Source organism: Apus apus, chromosome 8, assembly GCF_020740795.1.
Source record: "Apus apus isolate bApuApu2 chromosome 8, bApuApu2.pri.cur, whole genome shotgun sequence".
Lineage (NCBI taxonomy): Eukaryota > Metazoa > Chordata > Aves > Apodiformes > Apodidae > Apus > Apus apus.
In genome coordinates, this window is record NC_067289.1 from 15,171,834 (window position 1) to 15,198,202 (window position 26,369).

General features: G+C 47.3%; 1 protein-coding gene across 4 annotated transcripts in view; it reads left to right on the forward strand.

Moving 5' to 3' along the window:
• The window catches only part of P3H2 (prolyl 3-hydroxylase 2), a 68,968-nt gene extending 45,621 nt beyond the window's left edge, over positions 1-23,347 (forward strand). For 2 of the 4 annotated variants that reach the window (XM_051626575.1, XM_051626578.1), the window contains exons 2-15: positions 6,415-6,561; positions 7,480-7,669; positions 10,451-10,582; positions 11,740-11,882; positions 13,388-13,477; positions 13,975-14,015; positions 14,493-14,587; positions 17,265-17,392; positions 17,991-18,086; positions 18,172-18,322; positions 18,834-18,951; positions 19,531-19,606; positions 20,418-20,558; positions 21,231-23,347. In XM_051626575.1, the coding sequence (XP_051482535.1) occupies positions 6,415-6,561; positions 7,480-7,669; positions 10,451-10,582; positions 11,740-11,882; positions 13,388-13,477; positions 13,975-14,015; positions 14,493-14,587; positions 17,265-17,392; positions 17,991-18,086; positions 18,172-18,322; positions 18,834-18,951; positions 19,531-19,606; positions 20,418-20,558; positions 21,231-21,323 (1,641 nt within the window). In that variant the 3' untranslated portion in view covers positions 21,324-23,347. Of the gene's footprint in view, positions 1-6,414; positions 6,562-7,479; positions 7,670-10,450; positions 10,583-11,739; positions 11,883-13,387; positions 13,478-13,974; positions 14,016-14,492; positions 14,588-17,264; positions 17,393-17,990; positions 18,087-18,171; positions 18,323-18,611; positions 18,952-19,530; positions 19,607-20,417; positions 20,559-21,230 lie in introns of those variants that run through there. The other 2 variants (XM_051626576.1, XM_051626577.1) reach the window with 2 other exon arrangements.
• The last annotated feature ends 3,022 nt before the right edge of the window (positions 23,348-26,369 follow it).

Consider the following 26,369-nt stretch of genomic DNA (forward strand, 5'->3'; position numbering starts at 1 on the left):
GGCACAGGATGCTCTGCACCACTGGCTCTGGTGTGGCTGCTGTGTGCTGGCAGCAGAGTCATGTGTTTGCAGCTGGAGGGAGGAGGACAACTGGCCAGCTCCCCACTGATAGGCACTTGTTTTTTGCACAGAGGTAGGGTGCTGAAATACATGTCCTGCCAGCTCCTCTGTGTGATCTCGACTGTAATGTACTGGTTCAGAGAGAAGAATCCCATCTACAAGGAGTTTCCTGCCCAAACTTAAAAAACAGTTCTAGGGGGGTTGGTTTTTGCTAGGAGATCCCACATTGCATATTCTAGGAATTATTCCTTGTTGAAAATGCTGTTTCACACATAACTTAGTTATTATCAGAGTATGTTAGACAGAACTGAGTGTTCACACAGGCCAAAATATGGCTCAGAGTGTTTTTCACAGTGAGATTAGTGGTTCAGTAAGCACAAAGACATTTGCCACTGCTTGCTCCACAGATGAATCCTGGGATGCCTCAGTGAGGTTGAAATTTATGTGGGAAGGGTCCTTCCTGTGGGAACTGCTTTTGCAAGTCTCTGGCTGTGAGTAATGCCCTGCTCCTTGTGCAGTATTTGCTACACCACGTGTGCACTGAAGTATATAATGCTCAGCCAGAAATGTGTGAAAAACCTTCATTCTTACCTGGTTGTGAACAGTTTAAGAAGAGCATGTCAGAGAGGGAAGGAAGGAAGGAAGCATCTCAGTCTAATTTGCTTTCTCAATACAAAATGGCCTCTCCTGGCAGGGGGATGCAGTCAGTCCACTTGGCACATACATATGTACACTAATGTAAAATGGTGCCAGCATGGCCCAAGTGTGAGGTTCATTATGAAATCTGATGTCTCAGAATTTGCTGCATGAAGAATATTGAAGTGTTTCTGAGGGGTCACTGAATGCCATTGTGGGTTGCAGACAGCTCAGCTCACATTCTGTGAATGTGCAATCCCATCAGCAGGGGGAAAAATTCCTGATTAACTTCTCTGGAGAATTTCTTCCTTCTCTATTTGCAATAATAAAACAGTTGAGACGAGGTCACATACTATTTATAGCCATCTCACTACTACTTGCTTCTACTCGCCCAGGCAGTAAGCTCTGCACAGACGCAACGAGATTAATCCTTCATGACACTGAACCTTTTATTTCTGTTGTTATCTGTGCTTCCCAGCTCCTCTGCAGAGCTCAGTGCACTAAGCCTTTGACACAACACAGCAGCAGCAGAACTATGGAAATGATTAAAAAAACAGTGTGTGCAGCAAACCAGGAGTTGTCTAAAAGTTTGAGACCTTGGTTTCTAGGTCAGCTAAATGGTGTGATTTTTTTTCTTTTTATTTTCTCACAAGCTCCGTGCCAGGCTCGTGCACTCAGCAATTAATGGAGGTTATGTTCAGGTAGGTCCAGTCTTGGCATGGCAAGAACCACTGGGGCTTTGAGGGACCTGACATAATTTCCAATGTATAAGTCTTACTTCTATTCCCCTCCCCCCAAAAAATGTTTTTAATTCAAACTATGTCTTACATGCTGAAGATACCTTAATAGTGAAACAAACTGGATTACATCAGTCACACAGAATTCCCAGCAATTGCCAATATCTGAGAATATGTTCAGTGAAATGGGAACTCGCTATGTGTAATAGTCTGAGGTCTTGGTTACATTATGCACTGTGACCCCTTGTCGCAGGCAGTCAAAATTGATATTGCTTTAGCTACATTATCTCTAAAATCTCTGACTTTTGCACCTCTTTTATCCTTTAAAAGTATTTAAAAGATGTGTAGATGTGGTGCTTAGGGACATGGTTTGGTGCTGGACTTGGCAGTGCTGGGTTAACAGTTGGATGTGATGATCTCAAAGGTCTTTTCCTATAAAAATGATTCTGTGATTTATTTATTTTTTTGCTGTGAAAACTGCAGGGTGAGCTGGGAGCACCTTAGCACATGTAGATGTTCTGGCTACATCTGCTTCCCCCGTAAATGACACTATGTCAGTGTGAAATGTATCACTCCTAACATTTGAGTGAGGAAAATAAATATTTTTCAGCATCAAAGCCCGGAAGAATTTAAATGTTGTGATTTCCCCTTCTTGACTCTAGCTGTTTGCGTGGTAAGATCAAAATGGACAGGGTGTTCCCAGGGCTCTCTTGGTGCTGGTGTTCTCATTCAGTCATGGTTGTACAAAGATCAAAATAACCCTGTGTTACATGTTTGCTCATGCTTATGGTACCCGAGTTGTTTGCCATCTAAACAAACAAAATGGTTACCCGATGGGAGAAATGCTCTAATTTTTATTGTTATTAGTTTAAAACAATGGAAAATCAGGCACAAAGAAAACAAAATGGTTTGGGTTAGGTTGTTGTTGTTTTTTTTTTTTCCAGTGCCTGCACAGTGAGATTGCTACAGGGCCAGGAACTGAGACCAGGTGTCCTGAGTCCCAGCCCAGACCTTTAAGCACCAAAATATCCTACTCCTTTTGAATCCAGAGTGTTTTGGCAAAAGTTTTCCCAGTGTTTCATAATTAAGGTCAGTCTTAGTCCCTGAATGTGTCTTACCAGTTAGGAATTTGCTTTTATATACACGCATCCACTTAAAAACTCCTCAAGACGTAGCAGCTGTTGGCTTTTCTGTGTTACTCGATGTTTCTAAGGCAAATAGGGGACATGATAAATTGAAAAGTGTTGCATTGAAATGTTCTGCTTTGTGTCTACTTCCCAAAATCCAAAGGTCACCTCTGCTGTGAAGAGCCAGCAGGACTAGACACAGTATGAGTGAGCCTTGTTTCAAGGATAGGAAAGCAATTTTCTCTTGTGTCTAGAAATCAGACTCTTCCTTTCTTAATGGGATGGATTTTATCTGGGAAGAACTAATCCCATCTTAGGATCAATGACAGTTTTTGACAGCTCTCTGAAAAGGAGCTAGAACCAAAGGAAAAAAGAACATCCCACAGTAGGCTATTGCAGCTTGTGTCTCAAGGGACCAGTTCCCTGTCCAAGATGGATTTGGTCCCTTTTAAGTCTGCACTGGCAGGATGCTGTCTGTGAACAGAAATCTGTAGTGTGGAAGAATGCAATTCTCCCAAGTGACACAAATAGTAGTTTAATAGCAGTCCTGTGGATCAGATCAGCAGAAGCTCTCCAACAAACCTCTTGCCCCACCTTGATCTCTTTAATCACTGGCTGCAGTGACAGTCCCCCCTACACTCGGCATAACCTGAAAATTGCCATCCTAAGATGCTCTGGTAGTTTCTTTATCCTGGATCAATCAGATGCTGCCCAGCTGCTATGAGCTTTTCCAGGATGGGATTATGTTGAGATGAGTTTTTTCAGGATGGGATGTATGTTTCTGAATAGAAATGTGTTTTGAAAAAAAAAAAAAAGATTTCTACACTGAAGGGGCTTCAGGTTCTTTGTGCTGTCCTGGATGAAAAATTCTTAGAGTCAGTTTGCTTGCCTGCTGGGAAGCCAGGGGATTATGCTGGAGAGTGGTGTCCTTAGGAGAGCTCCAAGTGAAGGCCTGGAATAGATCTTGTTTTTGCAGTCAAAGCTGGCTTCCCTGCACACGCTGTCAGCACAGAGCTAATCTTGAAAAACTTCTGAAGTTTACACAAGGCAAATGTTTTGCATGTCTGTGGGCATTGCAGCACAGCGGTGCTTTGGTGCTCAAAGGGCAGATCTGGGCAGTGGGCTGAGATGCTGTCTGACCAGAGCTTTCATCTTCCTTTCAGAGGTATTCATGCATGCTTCTTTGTCCAGCTCTTCTCTGGCCTTTCTGGGACCCAGACAAGCAGTTTTGGCTGTGCTGGAGCAGTGGAGCAGCAGAGGGGGTTTAGGAAAGCACCCGTCTAGTGTGGGTCTGGCTCATGGTGATGGCTGAGCTTTTCCTCCAAAAGGTCTTTGTGTATCTGGGCACCTGCTTTCAAAACATCTCCATGCCCCAGTGAGCAACATGACAGTGTGTCCAGAACAGCTTGTCTGATATAGAAGTGCCAATTTCACAAATCCCCTGGTAGATTTGGGTATCTGCTTCTATTCAATGTCTCCCCGTCAGAATGACCCAGGCATCCTTGACAAGCTCAGCCAGTGATTTCCAACAGCTGTGATGTCTCCAGTTGCCACCAGTTTGACTCTTGTTTTCTCTGCAGACTGTATTTGCACTCGTCCTAATCTAAACAGCCCAGAAGAAAGAGCTGGGTACTTCTCTATGGGATTTGCTGTGTGCCAGGATGCTCTGTACGTGTCCTGATGTGCTCCACATCATCCCCACTTCTCTCACCTTTAAGTTGGACTCCCAAACACCATCCATCCATCTATCTATCTATCTATCTATCTATCTATCTATCTATCTATCTATCTATCTATCAATCATCTTCTTTTTTTAATGCAAAAATTGTTTTCAGCTGCTTGCTGCACTTTCTAGTTTAATTTAATTTCTAATCTAGTTCTTGTTTTGAGGAAAAGCCAAAGAAAACCCGTTACAGTAATTTTTCAGTATTTGCCACTTGGAACTTGTGTTTGAGAATGAAGATTCACAGGGCTTTGGCTGCTTCCTTCACAGCCAAAATGCTCTCCTTCTGTGCTGCCCTCAGGGAAGGTTACCTCACAAAAATAATGCATGTCTTCATCTTGTATTTTCCTGAGTCTTGCCAAGCTTTACATGCAGTAGGAAAGGAGGCATCATTCTGCCAGCTCAACAACTGGGGTATTTTATTACCACTGGCAGACAGCTCCACTTTCCAAATAGGAACAGATTTGCTGCGTGATTTGATGTGGGCTCCGTGCTTCTAGGTGGACTCTCCTTGTCCAGCCAAATTGACCCTGTTGCTCTTTCCCTACTCCAGCTACTCCTGCTCAGAGAATTGGGATATAAAAGGACTTTTTGCAGTGCTGTTGCTGCAGCCAAGCACCCAGAGCAAATCCGTCACCTTTTTTTTCCCCTTAGTATTTCATCCAAAAGCATTCACAAGCTGCACATGCAACATTGCCATAGGATATACATATGGAGGGGCATCCCTCAAGGAGAAGACCCCATAATTTCCCCCAGATATCAATCCCTCTTGGTTCAACAGGAGTTTGTGTGTTATCAGATGTATATTTTAATTTTAGAGATGGTTGCAAACACTTCTGTGGATGTAATGCACAACCTGCTGCTGAGGCAGCTGCTCAGACAATTGACAGTTCAGCCACATTTCTGAAGTTAATTTTATGTTAGAGATGAAAGTAGTTGTTATTATTATGTGTGGCTGGTGATGAGTGTTTGCGTGTCCCCTCTGAGTTCCTAAGAAATGCAGAGTATTCGACAGATCATGGGGACTCACTGAAAGAGGTCTTGGGTGTTTCTCATGGCTTGGCTGAAGGACAAGCTGCAGTTGATGCTCATTAAATACATGAGAGTGTTAAGGAGCCCCAAGGAAGCTGCTGTTGTCTCCAGGGAATGAGCAGAGCAGCCATAATCTCACATCACATGGCCCCTCTGCCCTGCTCCAGGCATAGGATAATTGGGTGTGAAGCTTGTGCTTCTCTGCAGGTCTCTTTTTCAGGTGCTGTAATTTTGCTAATCTAGTTGTCTGGTGGGTATGTGTGCTGGATGCTGCAGGTGAGCTGCCATACCAGACAACTAGATTGCTGGTACTCAGTGGAGTTGGTTTTCTTTCAGAGCAAATGGAAGCCATGGAAGCAGCCTCTCTCTTGCTGGGTCATGCAGATGCTTCACTTGAACATCTGTCCTGCTCCCTGCGCTCCCAGCAGCTGCTGTGGGTGTGTTTAGCACCAGAATTTCTGTTTATTTATGAGGCTTTCTCCAGGGTGAAACTAATGTCTGGTCCCAGTTCTGAATTTCTAACTGCAAATTAACTTGATATACCAAGATAAACTCCTCTTCAAGTCTCTGCCATCATCAGCAGAGTCTGGCCTTTTGCAGTTGTATGCAGCTGAGTTTTACAAATGGCCCCAACTCCCCACTTACAAGCAGAAGCCCTTAACCTGGTGATGGCTCAGCCTCCCAGGCTCGTAGAGAGAGCAACCTCAGCAGCTGCTTTCCCTTGCTCTCTCCATCTTATATCTCATAGAAGTGTATCTCCACCTGGGACTGTGCAGGGGGTTGGAGTAGCTGAATTCAGAGGATGTGCAGCTGGAAAATAGGCCGGACTCCATCACTGATAGACCACATTGCAGACAGATAAGTGACCTGTCTGGCTTTCAGGAACTCCAGCTCTTCTGATCTCCCTTTCTCTGGACTTTCCCCTCATTTCAGCTGTTTTCTTTAGCCTCTGCATTCAGGTTTTCCTTGGTTACCCATCACTGCCCAGCCCAGTGGTGTCAGAAGGGTATCAGAGGTACAGGTCAGAAGGTGCAGCATAAACTGCTGTATTTACTGCCCTGTATCACCAACACGCTTGGTTTTTCTTATCTTCTTACAGCTGAACAAGTTGGAGGAGGCAGCAGATGCAGCTCACACCTTCTTCATGGCAAACCCTGAGCACATGGAGATACAGCAGGACATTGAGAACTACAAGACCACGGCAGGGAAAGTCACCTTGATTGACCGGGAGGCCAGGCAGCACATGGTGAGTCTGATCTAAAGAGGTGCCTGGGTTAAGTGTCAGGCAGTCTGGAGAAAAGGGATTTGGGAGGCCAAGAGAGCATCATCTGTGAATGGGGAGTGTCTTGCCGAGCTCCACATTACAATACAACAAAACAAGTTATCCATTTCAGAGCTCTCCTTTAAGGCAAGTCAGCTCCTGTTTTTTCAAGACACTTATTTGATGGCTACATCCCCAACATGGTCTCTGTGTTCAGAGGACTCTGGGGACATCCATGGCTGTGAACACACCAGCAGCCAGCTTTGATCTTTGATGGATGCTTCCATAGGCACTGACAGACAGATCTTGTCTTATGTGTGTTGCTTTTTGAGCTGGGCTGTCCCACCTGGGCAGGGTACAAGCACATGAGTGGTTGTGCTGGTGAGGGTGCAGGCAGGAGAGCCACAGCTCTTTTTAACTCCACAACTGGAAGGCCAACACAAATGCCAGGGCCACCCTCAACTTTCTGATTTCACAAGACACAAGGAAGCAGGAGTGGCATTTGGTGTAATTAATGGAGGTTCTAAAACAGATCTTCTTGGGTCGAGTTCAGTCTTTTCCCTTGATATTCAGTGTAGTTGTTGCATAGGAGAATTAAAGTAAAGAAAAAGAGTGTTTTTTCACATAATGTATAATCCAGCTGTGTCACTGAGGATGCCCTAATTACGGAGGAGTTCAGAAGAGCATTTAGGCAGCTTTTTGAGGTTTCACCAGTTCAAAAGTCCATTGATGCCTTAAACATGGTTTGGTGCAATCACTTAGCCCTGGTAGGAACCCAAGGAGATAATTCTATCCCTGCCTGCTTGTACTTTGTTTTGAGAAGCACCTGCAGCTGATAAGGGCAGGGTGCTGTGGCTGAGCAGCCACACTCATGATCTTGTCTTCTGCCTACCTATTTTGCAGGAGGACTACAGTGCTGGAGTAAGGCACTATGACAAAGAGGAGTATGAACTGGCCATTGACCTCTTGGAGCGTGCATTGAAAGGGTACTACTCTGAGGATGAAGATTGCCAGATCATGTGTGAGGGACCACAGAGATTTGAAGAACACGAGTACCTGGAATATAAGGCTGGCCTCTATGAAGCGATTGCAGGTAAGATGTTTTTACATCTTTAGTTTTCTCCCACTTTGGAGAACGATTGAATTTGGGCTTTTGGCTGGATTTGGTGTCTTCCATTCCATCACTGCTGCTGGTGAGTAGCGCTAGAGGAGGCACTTGGAAAGCCAGAAGATGCAAATTCAGAAGACAGGGAACTAGAACATCTCATTTTCATTCTGAATAGAAGCTGGGCTGGAAGAATTGCATTTCCAGATGTGTGTATCATTTACAGCTTTTCTGGCAGTGATTTAACATAAGCTGCCTCAGTTTCCCACTGTAGGCAGTCTCACATACCTCTCTGGAATCTGGACATCCCTAGCCCCTGTTTGTATTTTATGTTTTTCAGTGCACATGAATAAAGCAGCAAAGTCCTCTTGGCCACACTCCACATGGCCAGGAAAATTGCCAAAAAGGCTCAGACCGTAGCTTTTCTCTCCATCCAAGGGGATGGATTTGTCATTAGTGGAGGCCCACCTAATTATGATCTTGACTGAAATCTCTGGAGAGAATCGAACGTTGCTATGTGTTCTTCAGATTTACATGTGTGACTCTGAGCCAGAGAGGATTAAAATGGTTCATTCTTAGTAGCAATGAGATTACGTTTGATTAGTTGTAAGGGAAAGAAGAGCAATAAATTTAGGTTTGTTTGGTGACAGAAATCTTATTTATCCGCTCATGGTCTTGGAGTTACATCAAGCTCTGAAATTTTGCTTCTTGTGTGGAAAACACTTCACTCAGATACAGATTGTTTTTCCTTTTTGCATAAATCTGTTTGAGCTGAAGCAGGAAACCTAATTGAAACAACCAAGATGGGAAACTACCAACATACCAGATGGGAAGATGCCTTTGCTGGGTTTATTTACCCGTGCAAAAATCTGAGAAGTGTTGTAAGGGCTGACTTGGTAGCAGTGTAACTGTCAGCTGATCATGCCTACTTTTAAAGCCATGACCAGGATGCCAAGGGCCATATCAAGCTCTCAAAAAAAGCAGCCTTTAGTGACAAAGGAAACCCACCTTCCTTCTCACAGAAAGCTGCTGCATTGTACAGGTTTTGGTCTCCGTTATATTGTTTCTGTGCTGTGCAAATTGAGTGCAGCCCCAGCAAGCAGAGGTGTTTCTGTGCTGGACCATGCAGAGTGCAGATGTGGTCATAGTGTGGTGGTCTTCAAACTGTCAAATCACCTGGGGGTGAGGACAAGCCAGATGATCTCTGCAAGTGCTGTAACTTGGCTTGGCCAGATATGCCTGGGAATAACAACTCCAAACCCCAGGGCCATTCAGGTACCCAAAGAAAAAGGGAAGTGAGGGAACAAAGAGGGAAATGAGGTAGGTAACACAACTGCTTTGCTATAAGGAACTATGTGGTTCCTTACAGGACAGCATAATCCAGTGTTTACCTTTCAATCCAGGACTCTCAGCCCCAGATGTTTCAGCAAGGAGTGGGAACACTAATACACCAGGAAAAAAGAGTTTCAGTTTCTTCAAAACTCATTCCTCTGTTCAATCCCAAACTGATTTGCTGTGCTGCTGCATGGGGTTGAAAGTCTCTCACCTCTTTCCCCCCAGATGCATTCAGTGAATTGATTCCAGTCTGTTTAGCCTACATAGTTTCTAGGGCGCTTTGACAGTAACAAGAAAATGCAGTATTTTTCTTGGTAGCATCATCTCAGTGATGGATTATTTTAGGTCTAAGATGCTTAAATAGATTTAAATTACAACAAAATTATTTATGTCCTTTCCCTTCTTATTTTCCTTAATGTAATACCCTGGATGTGTATGGTAAATCACATTGCTACTCAGACTACCTGCCCAGAGCAAATGGGAACTGTTTTGAGTTTCCACTTGATTTCATTGCAAAATCCTGAGGTTGTTTTTTTGGCAGCTCTGAAAAATGCTTTGGTAGTTGAGCACATGTTTTTTTTCAAGTTTGTGTTTGTTTCTTAAGGTTTTTAATGGTGTACAGAGACAGTGCAAGCAAAGTAAATTTGTACGTGCATTGCAGCAAAGGCTCCAAACTGGAATCAGATGTCAGCATTGGCTTCAAAATTGTAAAGCTGATAGAATGCCTATATTGTGGACTCCCACCAGTTAAGAAACTCTGCTAATGGCAGATGTTTGTCACGTGCTTGCACTTCTCTAGGAGATACTTAATTTTTGAGAAGCCACAAACACAGGGATTTTGCTGCCAATGTTTGCACCTTAGACCTTTCATACTCCCAGTGCAGGTGCCTTGCTCGGCGGTGCTTGAAAAGCTGCACTGACCCCTCTTACCTAAACCTCCCTTGTGCTCCCTCAGGAGCTTAGTTGTTCCAGAAAGGAGAGAACTAAAGATGAGCTGAAGGGGGAGGGAATGAAAATGTCTTTCGTGTGGTAACACATGTGGCCACCCTGTCATCACATCTCCACTTGCCTTGTGAGTGTCTTTGCCCTTGGTATGGCTGTGGAGGTCGAAAGTGCCACCTGTGTGTCCCTGCACCCATCCACTTTCCTGGGCAGAAGCCGCAGCTCCCGGCACACAAAATAGATGCTCAAGCTCCCCCTGCAGTTGATAGAAGGAGATAGGCATTTCTCAAGGGGGGGCAAGAATGTGACTGCAACTCTCCATTTGCTTTGGGAAGGATCCTTAGCTCTTTCTTAAAGTGCACAGTCACCTGCTGGACCAGAGCAACATGGTTTTCCTGTCATTGAGTTGGGGAGATTTAACTTCTGTCTGTCCTCATCTGAGCACCACCACCATCCTTCTCAGTGCAGTCCATCTTCTTCTTTCCTGGGCAGATCACTACATGCAAGTCCTGGCGTGCAAACATGACTGTGTCCGAGAACTCGCCACGCGTTCAGGCCGGATCTCACCCATTGAAAATTTCCTTCCCCTCCATTATGACTACTTGCAGTTTGCCTATTACAGAGGTAAAGGCTTTCTTTCTGTTCCTTATAGTGCTTGCAGGGTTTTGTTACATTTTGTACAAGGTTGAATTGCTTCATGCAGGAATCAGGATATTTCCCCATGATATTTGTGCTAAAGCCACACAGTGACATGGTCTGATAGAGTCAGGAAGCACAGGACATTGGAAACTGTCTCTTCGAAAGTCATTTGCCTTTCAGGTTGACTTAAATGCAATTAAGTATTTTTGTAAAAGTGTTGTAATTAATCAGTCAGGTTTTAAAAACCCAGCCTTTAGCTTAAACATTACTATTCTTTAAATAGTGTTTTCGCAGAGTCCTTTCATTTGTCTTTTGATATTAAAGTTCTGGGGATGTGTTTCACATTTTCTGAAACCAATAGATTTTTTTTTTAAAAGATAATATATAACAGCTATACAAGTTAGCCCAAACTTATCCCAGGTTTCCAGTTTTTCTAATTACTAAATATTTTAAGATTCACAGTAAACCTGCAACATTGCAAAATATCAGGAGTTGGCAGTGCTATAAAATATTGCCAGTTGTGTGGCCCTATGTGGCATTTTATTATGTTCTGTTACCTAAAGGAAAATCTAAGCAGAATTTTGCTATCTCAGGCTTGTGCTAAGAGCTTCCCTGAAAAGGGCAAATTGTAGGAGGGTCAAAATTGCTACTCAGACCTAAAGCTTCTTCATTCATCAATGCAATGGGAGGAATGCTGGAGGAGTCAGCAGTGTTTTGTGCACGGTGTACAGGCTGTTTGATTTCTTAGCCCAGTTAGAGGTTTAGTATAGTGAGTAAAGCCTCCAGAGCCCTGAAAGATGCTGCACAGAAGAGAGGCACTTTGCTGCCAGAGGGCATCCACCTCCTGCCCATACAGTTGGATCCAATTTGGTTACCATCCGACCTGTGCATGAGCTCAGAGAAGTCATGTGTCTGTGCCTCGGTTTCCCTGTTGGTGAAATGGAGTGGTTAAGAGCAAGCTGCACCAAAAGAGCCTTGTGAAGAGCTGGGCTCCCCTGTCAGCTGATGGAGAGCAAGCTCAGGCTGAACCCTCCTTCTGGGCAGAGCCAAGGAGTGGCTGTGCTCTGTGTGAGCCCCCTGGCACCACCAGTGGGGCTGTGCTCTTCTCTGCCTCCCCTGACAACTCTTGTGTTGCCTCCCAGTTGGTGACTATGTAAAAGCCCTGGAGTGTGCCAAGACCTACCTCCTCTTCCACCCAGATGATGAAGATGTCTTAGAGAATGCAGGTTATTACGAGGGCCTCTTGGAAGGTACAACGGATCCAGACACCATCAAACCCAGAAAGGTGAGAGTGTCAACTAAGAACTGTTGGTGGGAGGCTTTAACAGAAACATCAGCTGGAAATAAAAGCAGCTTGACAGCTCTCCCGCAGTGGGAGCTCTCTGAAAACAGATGTGGAATTGCTGAACCAGCTGGTGATGCTAATTGTCAGGGTGCAAGTCCAGAGTCACTTGTGTGGGGGAGAAGTTGGAGGCCAGGATCTTCTTTAAATGGGGACTTCAGCATAGCAAAGCCCAAGCAAGGGCAGGGAGGGCCATGACCGAGTGCCTCAACAATGAAAACCCTCCTCCCAGTCATTGCTCCAGAGGTGAGCGAGGGAGGAAAGCAGCAAAGCACTGAGCAGAGGGCTGAGAAATATTTTCCCAAGGGAAGGGTGGGATGTCAGCATTACTCTCAAGTCATTGAGCTTGAGGTTCAGTGCTCGGTGGGTTCCGCAGGGAGCAGCTTTGCTATCACAGGGTTAGACTGGGGTCAAACATCCAAACAGTGTGGGACAACCACCCAGTGGGACAGGCTTCCTCTCTGGCCTGAGGAGCCTTCATCTACATACAGCCCTGGGGCTGCCTTTCTCACGATGTGAAAGAGAAGATCCTCCTGTCCCATTGCAGCCCTGCTGAGGCTCATTACCCTTGTGCCATAAGCAGAGGATAGACAGGAAGTGGATTTTCCATTCCCTTGGGAATTCCTTGATTTCTAGGAAAACAAAGGTGAATTTATTAAAATGCTACAAAAGAGGTATTATATAGAAAAAAAACAAACCAAACCAAAGCCAAACCAAAACAAAACAAAAAATCCCAAAAAATCAAACCCAAGAACAACTATTGTTTCTCCTCACAAAGTGAATCTAGGAAAAAACCTGTAGTTGCCAAAAACATTTTTTTGTTTGCAGTGTTTTGAAGTTTTTTTGTAAAAAAAAAAATTGATTTTTGCTTCTCAAAGTAATTTTCTGGGAGAAATCCCAGTGTTTTGTTTACAAATTTTTCATTTTAATTAAAGCCCTCTGATGGATGTTTTCCAGCTGGCTGTGCTTTGTGGTTCCCATCTGAGCACAGTGAGTGCGTCCCACGTACCCACCCACCCACTGCTGGACTATGGGCCCCGTGTTGCTGGTGGGGAATTGAGGCACAGCCCAGCCAGAGCCTCTGCTCCCCCAGCCTGAACTTACCTCCCTTGTCTGCAGCTGGAATTTCTCTGAGCAGCCAACCTCTTCCCCAGCTGTTTAGAGGCTTTCCAAGGTGTTCAGCATTCTCTGCCAACTATGGACATGTATTTTGGGGATTCAGGCTTCCCAAATGAGTTGCTGAACATCTTCCTTTCTGTAAGGTAGTGAGCTGCTCAGCCCTGTGTCCCAGGTTGTTCCTGGGACACAGCATGACCCAAGCATCCCTCACCCCATAGGAATCTGCAGAGTTGTGTGAAAAGAAAACCCTTCCTGAAGCAGAGGTGCATGGCCTGGGTCTCATGGAAGGTGCATGTGCAACTGCTTCCTTTTTTCCTCTTCTTTTTCAGGAAGCAAGGATGTTGCTGCGGCGCCATAAGCTGGAGTCTCACCTCTTGCATGTGGCTGCAGCCGGCCTCGGATACACCTACACGGAGCCGGTAATGCCTGGGTCTGCCATGGCAAGGACCTTTGGGAGTTCACAGCTGTAGGACCAGCTTCCCCTCTCCCCTGTCTTGTAAAGCAAGTCTTGGTTAGGTGGCCCAGGAGCTGGGTCCTGGCCTGGTTTGTTTCTTATGGGAGAAGGTGATAGCAGAGCAGGGAAGGCAGCTGTACCCAGGGGCAAGGAGAAGCAGACGCAGCCCAGTCCATCTCTTCTGCCATGGTGTCTGGCTGTGTCTCTGCCACTGGCCTGGTGATGGGGTGGGCCAGAGAAAGCTAAGCAAGGCAGGCTCCCACTTTGTGCATCATCTGATGCCAGTTTGGGTTGGGGTTACATTTTCAGTTTGGTGATGCCAGGCAATTGCCCAAAGTTGTATGGAATGGATCTGTTCCAGAGAGGCTGGCTGATGTCCCTGGGTGTGAGGCAGAGCAGGTAGCTCCCTGGCTTCAGCTGGAGCATTAAATTAAGAAGCACAACCTCTCTCTTTTCCTGCAGAACTACTGGAACCGATATGGTGCCCGCCAAGATGAGCACAGGTGAGCTAGCACCCATCCCATTTGCAGCTTCACCAGTCCCTGTAGTGGGGTGAAGGGGACATGCCCATGATGGGGTACCAGCCTGCTACTCGAGGGATGCTGCCCAGCCACCCCAGCACACCATCATCACTGAATTAGGGTTCTTTGCCCCTTACCATTACAAACATTTCCATAAGCACCTTATTTTTGCTGAGTGCCTCAAAACCAGCAATGGTCTAGAGGGACCTTGGTTGATAAGGCATGTGGTCCTGTGCAGGTTTGTTGGTGTCTGTGCTTTGCTGGTGGAAACTGTTTTCATTACCAGAAAAACATGGGTTGCCACAGGACAGGGTGAGGGCTTCCACTTGTATGGGTGTGACATTTGTACAAAGTACCAATTTGCCTTCTTTTCACTTATTGGTTTCCAAAAAGTGCAATTCCCAGAACTGGAGACCTATGGCAAAAGTCATGATGTTCCTCTTCTCTCTTGCTCCTCAGTGTCCCATCAAGCATCAGCAGTGAACCAGAGGATGGGCCTAGGCTGTCCCTGGCAAAGAAACCCATGCCAAAACCAGATCGAGAGCTGAAGGAGGGTAAGTCTGATTAAGATGTTTCAACAAAATCAGAAGTTTTTTTCCTATTGCTAGAGGCTGCAGACTGCAAGGGCTGGCTGCTGAGCAATGGGGGAAAATCCTATCTGAGGGGGCTGAAGTTTTGCTTAAAGGACAGAGGAGTCTTTGTTGGTACCACAGCATTTCTGAGTCTGGGGATCCCACCAGCACTTCCCTGCTCTTGAGTTTGCTTCTCCCACCTGCTGAACTGCTCAGTACAGAGCCTTGAGTTGTGTAGCTGGGAAGCTGGGTCCTCCTCACCATGGGAGAGGTGGCACCAGCAAACAGTAGTCTTTCCCTTAGATGTTTCTAAGTTTAAAATGTTCCCTGTTGTCCAGGCTGCAGAAGGATGGATGCTGGAGGCATTAGGTTTTGGGAATTCCCATCTTGATCCTTTGCTAAATGTGCTGCGTCACACCACAGTATCAAACATTTCTGTTAGCAAACTGGCTTGTGATTTCATGTCTTGGCTTACATCAAATCACTTGATTTTAAGGCCTGTTGGCAGACATTTCAACTGATTTCAGCACATTTTGGGCAACCACAGAAAATACCATAGCATCTTCTACTAAAGGCAAGAGTTCCCCCATAACAATTTTTAAAAACTGTATTGTAGCCAAATTCCAAAACACGCTCCTCAGTGCAAAACAACAGGATCTGCAGCCAGGAGGTGTCTTGTGTGTCTAGCTCCACAGGAGCAGGCAGTTAAACCCCCCTGTAATGCAGTGGATGGTTGTGCCTTTTTTGGAATTTCACAGCTTTCCATGGCCCAAGTCCTCTCTGGCTGCTCAGTGTCATATTCAGAGCACTGTTAGCCCTTCTCTAGCCATATGTAAAATAAGCAGACACTGCAGGAAGATCCTGAAGAGCTTGCTTAAGCCAAGAGCTGGTTGATTTATATCTGTTGGCCTGCTTGCCTTCCGTAATGGAATAATTTCAGGGTGCATCTTTCTCTGTTTTTTTCTTCTCTTTTTTTTTTTTTGTTTTTATTCTGGTTTACTTGCAGAATGTTTTGAAGTTTACAAGAAAACTGAAACCACTGAAAAAGAAAATGGGACTTTAGTGTATCCATCTGCTTCCTTTTGCCTTTTTGTCTTTCTTTTCACTTGGAAAAAGAAGATAAAAGGACAAAAGAGAAAAATGAGTCAATTTTAATTTTGTACTTCCATATTTCTCTCCTTTCTCCCTTCCTCCTTTCTGCCAATTTCTTCACTCCTGAAAGTTCAAAGAATTCTCCCGTTTCTTTGGGGTGTTTTTCACAGACCATATAAAGGTCTCTCTCTTGTGGTCCTTAGAGTCAGTGGGGAAGAGGCAGGCAGCCAGGAGCATGCTGCCCATGGGAAAAGGGCTCAGTGTGTTCATTTATAATACATGCTGTTATCAAGCATCAAGAACAGCAAAGTGAACATGAGGAACATCCCATCTTTTCTGTTTTCAAAAAACCTAAATCTTCAGAAATCAAGCCGTGGGCTCATGGCGAGGCTCTGTCCTCAGGGTTGTGTGCCCTCCATAGGCCAAGGAGACCTTCCAGAAACACCTAGTGTGCCTCAACAGACAGGGAAAATAGTAATTATAAAAGCAGTGTAACCGAGAAGAGTCCTTGTGTCATGTGGTGAGAGGAGCTCTCAAGCTCTGTTTCCTCTGGTTTATTGCGGTGCTGTGATAACAGAATTTTTTTCCCACAGTTTAGATGCATTTCACCTTCCTTCTGGAGGAATATCTGGTTCAGGTTTTTCTTATTTTTTTTTTCCTTTCATTCTCTCTCTTTGAGAAGATGAGGGGAAGAGGCTTTAGAAGATGGTGATTTAGTGGCCTCACCATGTTTGTTCTCATCAGGCAAATTTGATGGGGATAGATCCAAACTTCTTGTAAAGAGCTAATCTCTTTCTTCTCCTTGCCCATTCACTTAGCACATGGCAAGGCCCAGTTGCCCTGTACCAGGCAGGAGCCCAGCAATGCTGTGGCTGTATTCCCATCCCAGGGTACCTGGGACCTCCAAAATACAGCCAAGCCATTGGCCTCTGCCAGGAGGCAGCTTGGAGACAGGGAATGTGGGATGGGAGGGACAGCCATGGCAGCTCCTTTGCCTCTGCAGAGGAAGATTGTCCTCAAGGTCCTCTGGCTTGCCCACTCCCAACCCTTCTTTTTGGTGAAGAACTAGCAATGGCTTGATGCAAGCTCAGCACCACATTAGGGTTTTTTTTTAATGTAAAAGACCAAAAAACCCCACTGATGACAGTTGCAGGGAGCAGCTTTGCATGACAAGCTGGCTAGATCCAGACAGGGCAAATGCAATGGAAACTTATGACCTCCAGTATGCTGGCTGCTGGGCAGGGAAGCCAAGTCAGCTGGTGTCTGTGTTTCATCGTGTCCCATCAGGTTTTAGCGTTTTCAGGCTGTGGTCCCTGCATTTGCAAGGCAACTAATGAGAAGGTGGAAAATGCTGAGGCTCTTGCAGCAAATTGATTTCATCTCCGGGTGTTTCCATTCCTTCTGATTCTTTTGTTGTTGATGTGAGGCCAAACTCTTCTCTCTGCTGTGAAGCTCTTTCCCTGGCAGCACACCCGGGTGACTTCAGCTGGCCTTCAGCCACAGTACAAGATGTCAATTAGGCCAGGGCATGTTCAGCGGGGTGGTTTTGTGTCTCTCTTTCCACCAGGGGGGCCACTTCTCTACAGCGACGTGAAGTTTGTCTACAACTCGCAGCAGCTGAATGGCACCCAGCGAGTCCTGCTGGATAACGTCATCTCGGAGGAGCAGTGCCGAGAGCTTCACAGGGTGGCCAGCGTGAGTAGGCAATGCCCCTGGGGGGGACGTGAGTGCCACCTGGGCTGAGTGCCTGATGCTCTCCCCAGCGTCTGGCTTGTGAGAGCTGAATGTGTGATCAGCCCCTGGGGGAGGCTCTGGGTTCGTGTCTCACTCTTCAGTGTTGCAGCTGATGCCAGGATGCCCATGGAGGGCAGTCAGATGCTTTTCCCCATAACACACCTGTAGCTCAAGCACAGGAGCTGCTGCTCCATCTTGGGCTGTTCTTAGAAACATCTTGCAAGGCAGAGCCTGTGCAGAAATAGCTCTTTGCTGCATGTTATACACAGCTGCAAGGGATGCTCATCCACAAGCTTTGCTGAGCCTTCTCATTCATTAGCTGAGCCTGGGAAGGGACTGGGGGTGCCTGAACATCCTCAGTCAGGAGGTGTGTGGCTGTTTTCCAGCATCTCAGAATGGACTGTGTTCATGGAGAGCTGCCGTGCCTCCTCACCCAACCCATCTCTCCAAGTGAGTGCAGCCTTGGGGGATTTGGGGAAGAGGCTGCCAGGTGTTTCCATTGCAGCTCCCTGTTTCCTGGGGAACCAGTTGACCCCTCACCCATGTTCATGTCTTTCAGGGGATCATGTTGGCTGGAGATGGTTACAGGGGCAAAACCTCCCCCCACACCCCAAATGAAAGATTTGAAGGAGCCACAGTCCTCAAAGCCCTCAAGGTATGTCTTCCCTCCTCCTCCTCTCCAATACCCTCTCTCCCAGCTGACATGCAGTGCTGACCTTCTCTCACCCCTTCTTGCCCAGTATGGCTACGAGGGCCGTGTCCCACTGAAGAGTGCCCGGCTCTTCTACGACATCAGTGAGAAGGCTCGTAGGATCGTCGAGTCCTACTTCATGCTGAACTCCACACTCTACTTCTCCTACACCCACCTGGTGTGCCGCACTGCCCTCTCTGGTGAGGACTTGGGGTCTGGTGGCAGGGCAGGGCTGGGAGGACAGAAAGGGTTCAGCTCCTCATGGGGGGATTAACAAATGGGGGACTCAAGCCTGAGAATAGCTCTGAACTTTAGTGGCTGAGAACTGGGCAAAGTCACTGTCTTCACAGCAGCATAGGATGGGCACTGCTGTCTCAAAGAAGGTAACTTCTGGGGTGCCTCTTGTTTTTTTGTCTCCAACTCTTCCTCTTTTCTTCTTCCTCTTCTCTTGTCTCCTTTCACTGTCTCATCTCCTTTCCATTCCCCCAGCTCTCCATCTTGCTTCCCTGCAGTAAGGAACAAGCAGAGCTGTGCAGATGAGTCCTCAGATGTTGCCTTTTCTCCCCAGCCTTTTCTTTCCTCCTCTCACCTGTGAACATCACCTGGAGTGGGGTTGGGGCAGGCTCCCTACCGTGATGGACACCACAGAGCATGGCATTTCCATCTCATCCATCCCTTCTCCTTCCCCTTCCTCCACACGGTCTTGCATAGGCCAGCAGGAAAGGAGGAATGACCTGAGCCACCCCATCCATGCTGACAACTGCCTCTTGGACCCCGAGGCCAATGAGTGCTGGAAGGAGCCTCCTGCCTACACCTTTCGGGATTACAGGTAGGAATGAAGGAAGAGGGGCTGTTGCTGGGGACTCTCTCCAAGGCAGGGCATCCTGCTCCACAGACTGTGAGCCCTGGTATGTCCTAGCGTGGGGCTCTGGGTGGGGCTCTGAGCAACCTGATCTAGTGGAAGGTGTCCCTGCACACAGCCAAGCAGGTTGGACTAGATGACCTTTAAAGGCTTCTAACAACTCAAATGACCCAAACCATTCTATGATTCAAGCCAGAGTTTAATGTAATGGCTCTGTGCCGTTTTAGGACCAGGAGGTTCCAGCTGTGGCGCACAGAGCTATGTCTCTGTCAGGTGTTTTTGGAGCAAAACTGGAAGGTGGGAGCTGGTGGGACGGATGGGATATTATGAGAATTGTTCCCTAGTCAAAGAGAGATCTGCTGGTTCTCTGTGGCTCCAAAATGGAGGTGGTTTGGGTGGCCCCAACCAGCCCCACAGTAGCCCCCCACTGGCCAGCAGCCCCCCCCCCAACTCAGTGGAGCAGTGCAGGATCTGCCCCAAGGCAGGGGGCAGCCCTGAGGCCTCCCTGCTGCTTCCCTCACAGGGGTCTCCTGCTTCCTCCCCCAGTGCCCTCCTGTACATGAACGCAGATTTCGAAGGAGGCGAGTTCATTTTCACCGAGATGGATGCCAAAACTGTGACGGTGAGTCAGTGCTGTGAACTAAACACTGTTCCTCAGCAGCCTGTGCTGGGGCTAAGGGCTCTGGGCTGTACATCCTGCTGGCAGAGGCGCACAGAACGTTTTCGGTGCTCTCTCCAGAGGCCGAGCTGAGCAGGAAACCTACAGATCGGAGGGATGACTGAGAGTCCTCCCTGCCTGGAGGACAGCTGAGCTGCCACCCCATCTGGTGGCCAAACATGAAGCAGTGCCTCTGTACATGTGCAGTGTGTGGCCCAGAGCAGGTCACAGTGGTGGACAGCAGTCCCTGAGAGGGATAGGTCTCAGTCACAAGCCCCCACCCCTGCTTGGGACTGTTTGGGAGGCTGGGCACCCTGTCTGTGGTTGGACAGAGCTTCTGGGCACCATGCTGAGGCTTTAAAGCACAGTAGATGCTGAGGGGTAGATTGCACCTACCTAAAAGCAGTGCTAGAGGGATTCTGCCTCTAAGGTCCTGCTGAATACCTGTTGTGGACTCAGCAGAGAGAAGAAAGGCATTTCACAACCTGAGCCAGTGTTAGCCTGAGCCTCCCTGAGCTATGCCGTGGCCTTGTTTTGCCATAGGTAGTCACCTGCAGGCTTCACCATCTCCTTGCTGCATGATGGCTGCGCAGCAGGACCAAGCTTCACACCTCTCCATTTACTCCACACATTATTACAGCCATATCCAGAGTTCTGCATGTCCTTCAGAGCAGCTCACTGGATCTTGGGGGTGATGCAGAGATACCCAAGATATGGCCAGTGTGTGCAGCCATGCTCCTTGCCACCCTGTTGTTTGTTGTCTGTTTTCCTACAGGCCTCCATCAAACCCAAGTGTGGGCGAATGATCAGCTTCTCGTCGGGTGGTGAGAACCCTCATGGGGTGAAGGCAGTTACTAAAGGCCAGCGGTGTGCTGTGGCTCTCTGGTTCACCTTGGATCCACTTTACAGAGAGCTGGTGAGTTCCTCCATCATGATGTGAGGGGAGCTAGGGGCTAGCCAGCATCCTGGAGGAACCTGGACCATTTTCAGCCTCCAGTCTCAGCTATCACATCCCTAGCAGCTCCAAACTCCCCAGACTTTTTCCTGCCAGCCGTACCCTGGGCCCATGGGGTGCTGAGTGGACCCAGCTGAGTGGGGTGCAGGAGGGCTCTGCAGGGCTGGACTGGCCATTTCTGACACCTAGTGGCCGCAACCAGAGGAAAAGGCAAGTCCTTCACAGCCACCCGCAGCTCAGAGCCCAAGTGATGTGCAACTCCTGCCAGGTCCCCAAAGGCAGTTTCACAGCTGGAAGGCACCTGGGTCTGACACCCAGAGCCTTGGGAAATCTGGGCTGTGGTGCCTTGCAAGAGGAAAGCTCCAAGCAAAACTAAATGCAAGGAGAGAGTAAAACCCTTGTGTCTTTGCCTTGTGAAGCAGGTGGGCTGGGAGGTTTTGGAAGAAGCTTATTTTCAGACATGCACTTTACTTTCTAGCTGAAATTCCTCCATGCTTGGTGAATGTGTGGTAGGAGATCAGCCCTGGCCAGGGAGCTCAAAATCCATGTCAAGGGTAGGGGACAGGAGGAGGGGACATTGTGGCAGTGGCTGCCAGCTCTGCTGTTACAGTTTCTTCCCTTCCCCTCTCGCAGGAGCGAATCCAGGCAGATGAAGTGATCGCAATGTTGGACCAGGAGCATCTAGGACCCAGTGAAATGAACATCAACCCAAAGGATGAGCTATGAACTAGGCCAAAGACTTTTTCTATTAAATATTTATTTAATATTGTTAATCTTATTAGAACCCTTCTATTTTTGTACAGAGCCACTGTATAAATTAACAGGTTAATATGATAACGGAGTTTCAGGAGTGCCTCTTCTGTGTTTAGCACAGCTCTTGCTGGGACCCCTCATCCATGTGCCAGCATCTCCTGCTGCAGCTGCCTTTGCCTCTGGGATTCCCTGTCCTTCCCTAGCACTTCTCAGGACTTACTTAGGCCAACTTATCAGCCAGAAATAGCTGCTTATCTTTAGCCTCTGCTAGAGAGAATTTTCAGATGTTTCATTTGGAACATGTTTTAGGGGAAAAAAAAGCAAAACCTGGGTCTTAGCAAAACTGTGTATCTCTCTGTAGCCATGCAAAGCTGGCATTTGGGCATTAATTCAAAGCAGAGCTTTCAGAAATCCTCCACTGGGCAGGGGCATGAGCTGTGCACAGGCAAGAGGGGGTTTGATTTGCTGCTGGCTTGTGAAATAGGGTCTGTCACTCATGTTCAGGCCATGCTCTTGCCAATGGCCTGGGATGGATAAAAGAAACTGCTTCATACCTCATCCTTTGAGCTTCCAGTGCTGCTGCTGGTAAAACCCAAGGTTAGAAGTCATAATTTCCAGGTCCAAGTTGGAAAGCAGCTGAAAGGCTCAGGGATGTTACAGTGCCATGGTGTTGAGTGATCAAGGTGCAGCTTTGTACTCCAGATATCCTGGCTGCATCCTCTCATCCTGACAGCAGCAGATGTTTATGGTGTGGTAGCATCTATTTCCTCAGAGTATTTCTGCCCCAGCCTGAGAGTGCTGCAGTGAAAGCACATGCTGCTTATCACAAGAGGTTTACTATGCCAGTAATTGCTGCTCAGTTAGTAAATAATCCCTCTTCCACCATTAAATTATGTCCTGTGTGTGGGATCACAGCAGGCCCTGCTTAAGTCAGAGCAAACACAGAAGTCACAGAACTGCCCACATCTCAGACCTAGGGACAGCTTTTATTTTGACCCAACAACTGCTTCTGCTGATAGAGAGCAGTTCCTAAAAAGCAGGTTGCAGCAATCTTTACTGTTGAATTTACTGTAAGGCTGCTATCTCTTCAGAAAGCACTGCTGGAATCTTGGCTGGAGTTTGCATCCCTGACCAGCCTTACTCAGCTTCCTACTGCATTTGCATTTTCTCAGTCCTTTTCTGCTCCCCTTTGCCAGCTTTGGCATTTCCAGGACTACCTGCAATAGGGAATTGTCTTTTCCCTTTGTTCATGCAGCGTGTGCTTACCCAAATCTTCTAGGGTCAGCAGCACCTTCTTCTCATCCAGTCACTGGCTGCAAAGGCCATAAACAAGGATGGTCCTTCTGTAGAGACATCCTCAAAAGCTGGTCCTGGACAAGATAAAGGGGAGAAAATAAATGCCTGGGCTGTGAAGGGGTCATCATTAATGCCTAGAAAATGATGGAAGATTCATTTGCTGTACCTCCTCCAATGTGGAATCTGCAGTGGAGAAAGCTCTGAGTGTTTCTGAGCCACCAGTGTAGCTTGCTTCTTAGAGGCTATCTCCCTTTCTCACAGACTGTTGAAGAGATTCGTTGTACTGACTCTCCAAAGAACTGCCCACAGCTCTCTGCTTTCAGAGACCCTTCCCTGCTTAAATGACTCTTCTGTAAATGCTTAACTCTCCTTTTTTAAAATAGCTGGAGGAAAAGCTGGCGGGAAGAATGGGATAGTAGCTGGAGAACTGAAACACTGGTTATGTTGTCCTCCATCTGCACCATGCTATTGCATTCAAGGCTTGATTTCTACCACTGCACCTTCAGTATCAGTTTGTGCTGCCATCCCCCTGACAACCTCATCTGCCTGAGCACATCCTGCAGAGCTGCCCCCTCCACTGGGATCCCACCCACTGGTCCTCCTGCAGGGAGGTGGAGGGGGGGGACATCACAGGTCGTGGTTTGTTTGCTGCTGTGGAGGTTAGCCAGAGCTGTGTCTAAATCCAGGGGAAATAAACTAAACACAACATCTCGGCCTTTCTTTGCCTTTCTTTAGTCAAATATTAGAAGGGGTGACTGGGGGGTATGTGGTTTGTCTCATGGTGGTGCATCTCCCTTTGGGGTTTCCTGCCCAAGCCCCTTGAGTACATACATCCCTCATGCTGGAGGAGCATCAGAGACACCATCGTGGACAGGATTAAGCAAAGTTTTGTTTGTACTTTTGACTGCTTGTCCATCTCCTTTCCTCTGCATCCAGCTGCCTAATAGCTTGGCACACTTCAGGCACTTTGGAGAGCAGGAGGAGGGTGTTGCAGCCTCTGTGGGCTGCTGAGGTGTCCAGCAGGCTGGGGAGCAAAGTGGACCACTGGCCGGCTCCTGGTGAAACAACAGCTTTGGTGAGGTATGGTGGAGCAGCCTCAGAAGGATGCAACATTTTGGAACTCAATTGCAAATACGAACCCCAAATCCCCAAGAACAGGAAAGACTCTGGGCTGCTTGGGCTGTGCCAGTCCCCACACTGCTCTGCTGCCAAGACCTGCCTGTGTTCCCTGCCAGGCTGAAGCCAGGAAACAGGAATGCAGTGAGTCAAATGCACTTTTTACGTTTGTTTGTTTTTTCCAGCTCTCTGCTCTGGCAAAGTCTAGCTCAGAAGTGGATTTGTATTTCTGCTACAACAGCAGAGGCCATTGCCAAGTATATTGGCACACTGTGGCCTTGTAGGAGCAAGTTACAGAGCTCTTTCAGACATGCACTAAAATATAATGTAGGCTTTTGGGTCTCCTTTGTATGGGAGTGGGATGGGTTGCCACCAAGGTAGCTCGGCCTCTGAGAAATGAATTTTACCTCTTAGGCTTGATGTAGGAACCTGGCATCTGCTGGAGCTGATTGGGTCACATCCAGACTGCCCACAGAGCAGCAGCATTCCTGGGGAAAAAAACAACCACAGATGTATACACTCCTCTTTGGTCAAATATGCCCCAGGGACAACCTGGTGCACTAACATTTTTTGCTTCCTGCTACATTGGCTCACATGGGTTATTCCCTTTTTGCCCCATCAGGATGGTAATTGCTGCTCTCCAAAGTCCCTTTGAGAAGCAGCTTCCCAAGGAGGCAGTGCCCGAAGTCACCCCACTGCCAATAAAGCTGATGTATGTTTCAGAGCAATGGTCATGGCTCTCAAGCCATCCCCTCTAGTCAAGGCTTGGCCACCAAAGGGAACCACAACCTACTTACATGTTGGCCATTTGTTATACGTGCCCCAGTTCTATCACTGGCTGTGGGAGTGGTTTGGATATGGAGATGCTTGAACCGTGTCTTAGTTCCTTCTCAATGCTGCCATGCCCCTCCTAATACTAATAATAAATGCAAGCTGGGATTGGCAGGGTTGATTTATGGCATTCAATGAGAGGGGAAAAAAAAATATAAAGAAAAGAAAACGACTCAAAGAAAACATAAGAGAATTAAATAGCATTTAAAACAACAACTGGAGTGGCTCTGTGTATGTGTGTGTGTGTGCTTGGGTGTGGCCATTGCTTGAAGCGAAGCCCTGCATGGTGTTACTCAATGCCAGGGGATCTTTACGAGCAAGGAGCATTGGTTTTGTTTTGACATTCAATGGGCCCAAGCCAAGACTGCTTGCCCCTTGCACAAGGCTGCTGCTAGGCATTGTTGTGGGGGGTGCTGGAGGAGCCCAGTCTGTGCCCCAGGCATTCCTTCAGCACCGGGAGCCAGTAAAGTTTTAGGAAAAAGCACAGATGAAATGGATGCTGTTGTTAAGAAGATGAATCATTTCAATCATTGCACTTTGCAGTCAGGGATGCAGCATCAGTGTGTGGGGCTGGCAGCAGTGAGGGCACCCTGGTGTGGGGAGCAGTGGCTAACAGGGGCCACAACAGCCTAACAAAGCACCCAGTGCCTTGTGCAGAGGGTAGGAACATGGAAAACTCCTTCTACAAGAAGAGAACCACCAAAAGGGGGGCAAGCAGAAAGTCTGAGGCTGAGCCCCTTTGGGTTGTAAATGCCTCGCTGCAAGTGGCTTCTGGAAACTTCCCTCCAGCTAAAAGCTCAGCTCTGAAACCTCATCAGAAAATAAGACTTGTGGGTATTTACAGTTTCTTGAAAACACCATCAAGGCTGAAATACCTAAAGCTCTTTATGTACAGTGGCTACACAGTCTAATCAAACCTGAGCATTTCCATAGGCTGTGAGACTTTTTTAAGCAACTGAACCTCATCTGTATTACTGTGGAGGTTTAGGGCCATGTGGACAAGTTAATCTCCAGCAGCTCCACTGAATGATGACTAATCTCCATTAATTCCAAGATGAGGCATGATAAGCTTACAAAATATGATGTATTTGGAGCTTTTCTATGTCCTCTGTTTTCCTCAGGAGCCAGTCTGACAGCCCAAAAAATACAACAGATTTGAGGAGCCTTGGAGACCCAGAAACAAGCCTTGAAAGCAACCAGCTTGGCTGAAGACCCTCTTCTGCTGCCACTCCATCCCACCCTGCAGCTGTGTCCCTCTTGTCATCTTCCCACTCCACCGCTCGGTCTCTGCCCTGGTGATGGAGGATTTGGGCGGCACCATCCACACCAACTGCTGCACGTAAGTTTGTCCAGTCCCTGTGTAAGTGTCTCCTCACCTCGAAAGGCAGCTGCTGTTGGTTCTTGGGGGGAGCAGAGCCTGGAATGGCTTGTCAGCTTCACATTGCAGCTGCTGGCTGCCTGCACGCTGCAGTGATTTAGCCAAGGGAAAGATGAGAGCAGAGGAAGGAGATGGAATTTGCACTGAGCAGTGCTCAGCCCTCCTGTTTAAACCTGGGCAGAGCCAAGCTGAGCATTTGCAGGAACCTGAACATCTTCCCATGAAAACCTGTCATAAAAAAAAAAAAAAAAAGAGAAAGGTTGTTTCCTCCTGTCCACACCCTTTGCCCAACCTGGGGCAAAAAAAGAACAAAAAACAGCTGGCTCTAATAGTGCTGGCAGTGAGATAAAAATGGGCTAGTCCTGCTTTGGGGAAGAACTATATTTTAAAATGAAATG